At 50.0% G+C, this 7,229-nt stretch overlaps 2 protein-coding genes and 2 non-coding genes across 4 annotated transcripts; 2 read left to right on the top strand and 2 right to left on the bottom strand.

Annotated features, from left to right (window-relative positions):
* Positions 1-14: 14 nt before the first annotated feature.
* CDC4 (SCF ubiquitin ligase complex subunit CDC4) lies at positions 15-2,612 on the top strand (the record flags this gene model as incomplete). Its single annotated transcript, XM_076687833.1, has 1 exon — positions 15-2,612. One exon carries the CDS (start codon positions 15-17, stop codon positions 2,610-2,612), a length of 2,598 nt encoding a protein of 865 aa, XP_076537943.1.
* A 1,021-nt stretch (positions 2,613-3,633) lies between these two features.
* On the top strand, positions 3,634-4,341 carry ISA1 (Fe-binding Fe/S cluster assembly protein ISA1; the record flags this gene model as incomplete). The annotated part of the gene is made up of 1 exon (XM_076687834.1): positions 3,634-4,341. One exon carries the CDS (start codon positions 3,634-3,636, stop codon positions 4,339-4,341), a length of 708 nt encoding a protein of 235 aa, XP_076537944.1.
* Positions 4,342-6,551: 2,210 nt separating this feature from the next.
* Positions 6,552-6,623, bottom strand: tRNA-His(GTG). Its single transcript has one exon. It is a non-coding gene; the product is annotated as a tRNA-His (tRNA).
* A 9-nt stretch (positions 6,624-6,632) lies between these two features.
* tRNA-Ala(AGC) lies at positions 6,633-6,706 on the bottom strand. Its single transcript has one exon. It is a non-coding gene; the product is annotated as a tRNA-Ala (tRNA).
* Positions 6,707-7,229: the final 523 nt, after the last annotated feature.

A 7,229-nucleotide genomic window follows, 5' to 3' on the forward strand; every position in this document is an offset into this window, starting at 1 on the left:
GTGGATGAACAAGGATGTCGGGCGATGATCTTCAACCATCTAGGAGCGGCATAAGCGTAGAGACCGAACCGGCGACAAAATCGATCACCAAGACGCTGACCACGGTGTATTCGACGGCGGTACCGACACCGCCAAACAGCGTGCTGGCTGAAGGGGTCGAGGCTCTGAGGCCCCAGTTCCCGCTGGCGCGGGCGGAGCTTCCGTTCAACCTGCGGAGCTTCACGTTCGACCAGGACGGCACGACGTGCCGCTTCAACGCAACCCACAAAGCCCCATCGCCTGAACAGGTGACGACCAGGGCGTCCAAGAAACGCAAGCTCGAGCTCCCGGAGGAGTCCCCGGAGGCGCCTATGGCTGCGTTGACCCCAGGGAACAACACCCAGGCCGTAGAGGGCGTTCCACCGTCTGGCGCAGACACGTACTTTGGCCCAAGGCACGGGAGCGCCAATAGCGGCGGGCTCGACTCAGAAGAGGCCTTACCGTCTCCATCTGTGTCTCCTGCTGCTTCGGAGGACGGGTTTTACGAGAAAGAGAGCGTAGAGGAGGAGGATAAGCTGGGCCAAGTGACTACGACTACTACTACGACAACAACGACAACCACGACCCGAGTTACACGGAATACGACTCGGGCCAGCGAGGGGGATGCGGCACGATGGACGGTGGAGTCGATTCCAGGCATTATCGGGTCGTTTGACTCGCTTTCGGCCGAACTTAAGCGATACGTCCTTTTCAATTTGTTACAGCGGTGCGACCGGTCGACTCTGTCGATCATGTCGGGGTTGATTATCCCAGCTCTTAGATGCGATTTTGTGTCGCTTTTGCCGCTTGAGTTGGTGTACCATGTGCTGTCATACCTCGATTATCAATCGTTGTGCCGTGCAGCACGGGTAAGCCGCAACTGGAAGCGCATTGTAGACTCGGCCGACTGGGTGTGGAAAGATTTATTGGTTAGTGAGATGAAGCTGACGGAGGGCCAGCTGGCCCGATCTGTGCGCGAAATGACCGTCGTTGACGATCCGGTCGATATCGCTGCGCTGACGCATCAGCCGACACCCCCGCCGCACCCCACTACTATGACTAGTTTGAGCCGCGATTCTCTCCCAAGCCGCGCGGCTGAAGAGAGCCGCAGCACACCAGACCAGGGCGAAAGTAGTACTGCCACTGCCACTAGTGCTACTAGTACTAATAGTACTAATAGTAAAAGCAGTAGAGGTGGTCAGAGTGTCCCAGGAATGCACAAGGCCATTTACCGTCGGAAGCACATTACTCGACGCAACTGGATGGACCCAAATTCGACCCCCAAACATTTATCCGTCCGAGGACACGGCCGGGATGTTGTTACATGTCTCCAGTTTGACGATGACCGCATCATCACCGGCTCCGAAGACCACACTATCAATATATACTCTACGACAACCGGCAAGCTCATCACGACACTCCGGGGCCACGAAGGAGGCGTCTGGGCCCTCCAATACTACGGAGGCAATACCCTCGTCTCCGGCGCTACCGACCGCACAGTGCGAGTTTGGGATATTGAAAAGCAGAAGTGCACTCATGTGCTTAGCGGACATACTTCGACCGTGCGGTGCCTTGATGTCCTAAAACCTGTAGAAGTCACTGATCGCGACGGTCACACGCGAATTGAGCCGGATGTTCCACTCATTGTCACGGGATCGCGGGATTCGACCCTTAAAGTGTGGCGGCTGCCTCAGCGAGGCGACCCCGAGTACTTTGGACGCGGCGACGACCCATTCTTTGAGCGGACACTCGTAGGACACAATCACAATGTCAGGGCCGTCTCCGGATACGGCAATACGGTTGTTAGCGGGTCGTATGATACAACAGTGCGCGTCTGGGACGTGTCGACAGGCAACTGCCGGTGGGAATTCGTAGGCCACGCTCACCGCGTTTACTCAGCGGTCATTGACCCCGAGCGGAATCGATGCATCTCTGGCTCCATGGACTGGCTCGTCAAGATCTGGTGTCTTGAGACGGGCGCGCTGCTTCAGACTCTGGAAGGCCACACATCGCTTGTAGGGTTGCTTGATCTCAACAGTTCCTCACTCGTATCTGCCGCTGCAGACGGCACTCTGCGAGTGTGGGATCCTGAAACGGGCGATATGAAGCACAAGCTTGTGGGACGACAAGGCGCCATCACCTGTTTCCAACATGATGACATCAAGGTGGTGTCGGGCTCGGAAAAGTCTCTCAAGCTGTGGGATATACGCACCGGTGAGCTGGTGCGCGACCTGTTTGACAACTTCAATGGCATTTGGCAGGTGCGATTCGACAACCGGCGGTGCGTGGCGGCAGTTAAGCGGGATAATGATACGTTTATCGAGGTTCTCGACTTCGATTACGACCCGTATGATGAGAAGCGCTCGACGCAGCTACGGCGAGAACAGGAGCAGCAGCTCCAGCATCACCGGGCCATCACCGAGGTCCCCAGTCCGTCTGGCGAGGACTTTGACGATGGCGTTGATGATGATGACGATGACGACGACTATGACGACGATGATAATACCACCACCCGCAATACTGCTGTCGAGAACAACGCCGAGCGTGACGAAGACCTCGAAATGAACGACGCCTCGCCCACTCCCGCGGCTTAACTTATTTACATTATTACTCGTTATGATACCTGCATGTAATCTATAGACACAATGCTCTTACCTATAAGGGGGTTTGGGGGCAGAGCCCCCAATTACGGGAGCTCGAGGGCTGGCCCTCGAATACCCTCTACTGCCTAGTGCTTCTTCGCAGTATCATTTCGAGGGCCAGCCCTCGAGCTCCCGTAGCTCCGCTTCGCGGAGGAACTCACCGGTTTGTTACTCGTTGTAACAGGTTGGGAAGTTGTGTAACGGGAGTTTATTCGCACTGTAACAAAATTGTTCCCAGTATCATTGCAATGGCCAGCTTTCGAACTTCCATAGCTCCGCTTCGGAGAGAGCCGCATAGTTATATTTAATTGACTTATCTACAGTAGAGTCCCCCGCAAATGGCAATGTACTTCCGGTTTAGTCAGAGAGACCATGTCATGAATGTGGGGGATCATAGTCTTACCGTTGATGTAACTCAGTGATTTTGTAACGCGTTGTAACAGAGTGTGCGTAAGGTGGGGAGTTTGTAACAAATGGTAGCGGGAGAGAGTGCACTTCATGCTGTAACGAAAACATGACAATCCAGTGTCGTTTCGATCGAGCTCTCCGTTGCTCCAGGGGCTCTATTCAGTCTAACTACGGAAATCTCCGCGCAGCGGAGCCCACAGGGGGGTCTGGGGGGACTGGTCCCCCCAGTCGTACCACCCCCGTATTCCAACGACAGTGGATGGCTGGGGCCCCTGTCTGGCCCGTGTGAACCCGGGTCACGGGGATAAGGCGGGGCGCATTAGCTCGGGTCCGAGTCGCGCGCTAATTGAGGCGAAGTTGGCTGGGACCAATCAGAGGAGGCGCAATTGTAACACCAACCAGTCACGGCGAGGGTAATTTGGGAGTTTGTCAGGGCTGCGGGCAGCTCCGGAGAAGCGACGGCCATTTATATTTTTCGGGGAGCGGAGAGCCCACACACACCACCATTTTATATTGACGTTTGACTATTGCTTGCTTTGCGATATCCACAATTAATCGAAGACCAATGTCGCTAGTACGAGCATCGAAGAGGTACCTGCAGACGGTACGGCCTACTCCGGTGTCTGTCATATCCCCGGCGGTTCTGGGATCGCTGTCGTCGTCGACTTCGTCGAACGGGTCGTCGAGCGCCCAGCCATCGTGGGCCAAGCATTCGCTGCCAGGGTTTGGCGGCGTTCAACAGCAGCCGCAGCCTAAGCGAGCTTCTCCGTTCAATCTGGCACGACGGAGCATGCCATCTGCCCAGCCATTCCAGAATAAGTCATTTGCATCTCCAACTCCTACTCCCTTCTCGCCAGCACAACCTTCTCCGGTGGTTAAGCCGGTAGAGACAAAGCCAGTAGAGCAGCAGCCGGTTGCGGCGAAGCCTAAGCGAAAGCTGAGGCCGCGGAAGGCGGCGATTACGCTGACGCAAACTGCAGTGGAGCATTTGAGAAGACTAATAGACAACCCGAACCCGCAGATGATTCGAGTTGGTGTGAAAAATAGAGGCTGCTCGGGTCTGACGTACCATCTTGAGTATGTGGACAAGCCCGCCAAGTTTGATGAAGAGGTTGTACAAGACGGGGTTAAGGTGTTGATTGATTCGAAGGCATTGTTTTCTATTATTGGCTCTGAAATGGACTGGGTCGATGATAAGCTGGCATCGCGGTTTGTGTTCCACAACCCGAATTCCAAGGGCCAGTGCGGCTGTGGTGAGTCCTTTATGGTTTAGAGCATTATTATTACTTCTTATTTATTTATTTAATGACGAAAAAGTTGCCTTCTTTAATCTTCCTTCATTATTGTAATGCATGGTTGGGTGGTTTAAATGGGTCACTAGCGGCTGGTTTTACTCATTACTTGCAGCTGTTTGCTTCTTCAAACTCCTTTTGGGTATACTTGAAAGGTTAGCTTATTTGAATCTTCAGTAGAGTTATGTGATTATGGTCCCTCGTTATGAGGGGTAGTTAGCATAGTATGACGGTCTTTCGCCGGGGCATCGCTAAATTAGCATGTTTCACCTATCAATTGACGAGCAGATGATTCAAGTACTCCTTTCAGAGGTATTGTTGTCAAATATTATGAATCCGGTAGACCCATAGCATCATTTTGTGTGCTGATTATTAAACTAACTGGAAGAAATAATCATAATCAGAGTCCTCCAGTGGCATTCTACGGCCATCAACAATACTATATCTGGCGTATATTTCTACTGAAGTACATGTACAGACACTTCTTTAGCTGAACGTATTTTTATCCTATCAGGATCTATAGTAAAGTAGAATTCGGCATACCAAATCATATAAAACAGCATTCCTAAGTCGCTGTTGGATTTTTTTTAGTCACTAGTTGATTACATGCACCGGTAATACAGAGCCTCCGGCCCTCTTCTTCATGCCTCAATTATTGAACAGAGCTGCTGAATGATGGGCCCGACATGGTGAGACCCATATCATTGAACAATACAGTTACCGGCATTTAATTTCTGATCTTTAAGAAGAACTGTCCCTGCAGCGGGGATATCCAATCTCCACGGCACAATGTGGTACAGCTGTAGGCTTCAGTTGATGCGAAAGTGAACTGCTATTGATTACATGAAGTCTGAAGATAACGAAAGGGGACACTAACCAAGCCGCTATAGAAAGGGGCAGTTCGAATGACTAGGGGATCTCATGGACATAAAGGTTCAATAAATTTGAGGTGGGGGCGTGTGTCGGTATGTTCTGACAGCCTTGTCACCTCTTCCTAAAGAAATACTTTAACTGGCTACGGTATTATGACTGATAGTAAAAATTCCAATCTTGAGTGCGTTCATGTGTGCCATTTCTCAACTACCGCTAATCCTATCAGGGTGCAGATCCAGAATGGTAGTTTCTGCGTGTTTTGCATATTCCATGTGTTTTGAACTGGAGGCCAGAACCGCCAGTCATTGCAAGGATCAACATTTTAACAGGTACGATTATCAACTCTGAGCTATATATGCTTCCTGTACATATTATAATTAAGCTTCGGAAGGGCTATTGGTTGAGAAACAAGCGAGTTGTCGTGAAGCTACTGCAGTTTACGATCTTTTCCCGTACTTCAGCCATGGGCTTGTAATGCACGCAATTGAACTTAAGTACCTTGAAATATTTCATGGCTTGATCAAGAATGCAATTTAAATATTATAATCCGCGCCACAGCTGCGATATAGATATATCTCGAGCGCGAGGCTGCTGGGCCGGCCATTTAAATTTTTTTTAAAAATTCATAATTTAATTACCTGTACCCGGTACCGGTAATTATTGTACAACTTGTAATACCGGTATTTCCCCTTCGTGTCAGCGTCCTGCTAGTCCCAAATCACAAGGTGTTGCCGGTCGGCAAACTCCCAAATCTTAATTTTTTTTCCCAACAGAAAATATATATCAGCATGCATGCGTAGCACAAGAACCTCATCAGCGAAGACGGTGGTGCCTGAATTTACGCGTGGGTTAAGTTTAAAATCTTATAATTAACAGAAATTATAGTTATAATGGGCGGGGGTTGCTTTTACATTTTTTCCCCATACAAATTTGTGACTAAAATCGGGTTTTTGCAATGGGAGATTACCATACTATATTTTCCAACCGTGTTAGTTAACAATCAATTGCGCGCGCGCCATGGCGATCGCGATCGAGATATCGCGATCTAGCGATTTTTTTTTTTTTTGAATATTTTCATTTACTACACTGTAATACAATAATAATAAACTAATATCACAAAAAATGGTGACAGCTATAGTTCTCACAGTTCTGTAGGTGAATTCCTTTGCTGTTGTTCTCACGTGTCGTCATGATTCATCCTTCTACCATCCACTTGCGAGCGAGCGCGCGCGCGCATGCAGATAGATCGATATATATATATGGGCCCGCGTGCGCGGCCGGAATTCGAACAACGCGGTACCGTGTATCTGCAAAAAATTGCCGTCACCAGGAATCGAACCTCGGTCTGTTCGGCCACAACGAACTGTACTAACCACTATACTATAACGGCTGAAAGAAATGGACGACACCGGAATCGAACCGGGGACCTCTCGCATGCTAAGCGAATGTGATAACCAACTACACCAGACGCCCAAATTCTTGTTGGGGTTTCAAGCTTGTCACTTAAAACCAGCCAAATTTTGAGCCGCGCGAAATGCGGCTCAAATTTTTAAAGGACCTTTTAAACTAGATCCAGTGCTCCCAACGACTCACAAAGGCTGTCTCCCTGCACAGGGTGCTCTCTAATGAATGATTCATCTGTATTTCGAGCCCGTTGCGACTGTGTCACCAAGTTAGGCTTATATAGTACATAGTACATAGTACATCAACATATTTGTCCGCTAAGCAGACATTTCAACATAATATAACAAATCAATGAAAATCAAAAACGTTTGGTTGATGGGGCCGATTTCCTCAGCGCCGAGGCGCTAATGGCACGAGGGAACACCCTTTCTTCTAGAGCAAGAACAGGTGGAACATCATAGATGACACTGCTCCCTCAAATTACCGGAGAAAAGACCTGTGCCAGCCACCCAATTGTGGGAATCCATCTAATGAGTTTGTCGCGGTATGGTGTTCCAGAAATCAGCCACCGCTATCAGGCCCTCCTTCGTAT

Source organism: Trichomonascus vanleenenianus (genome assembly GCF_965637985.1).
Source record: "Trichomonascus vanleenenianus strain CLIB 3782 genome assembly, contig: TRVA0_079S, whole genome shotgun sequence".
NCBI lineage: Eukaryota > Fungi > Ascomycota > Dipodascomycetes > Dipodascales > Trichomonascaceae > Blastobotrys > Blastobotrys vanleenenianus.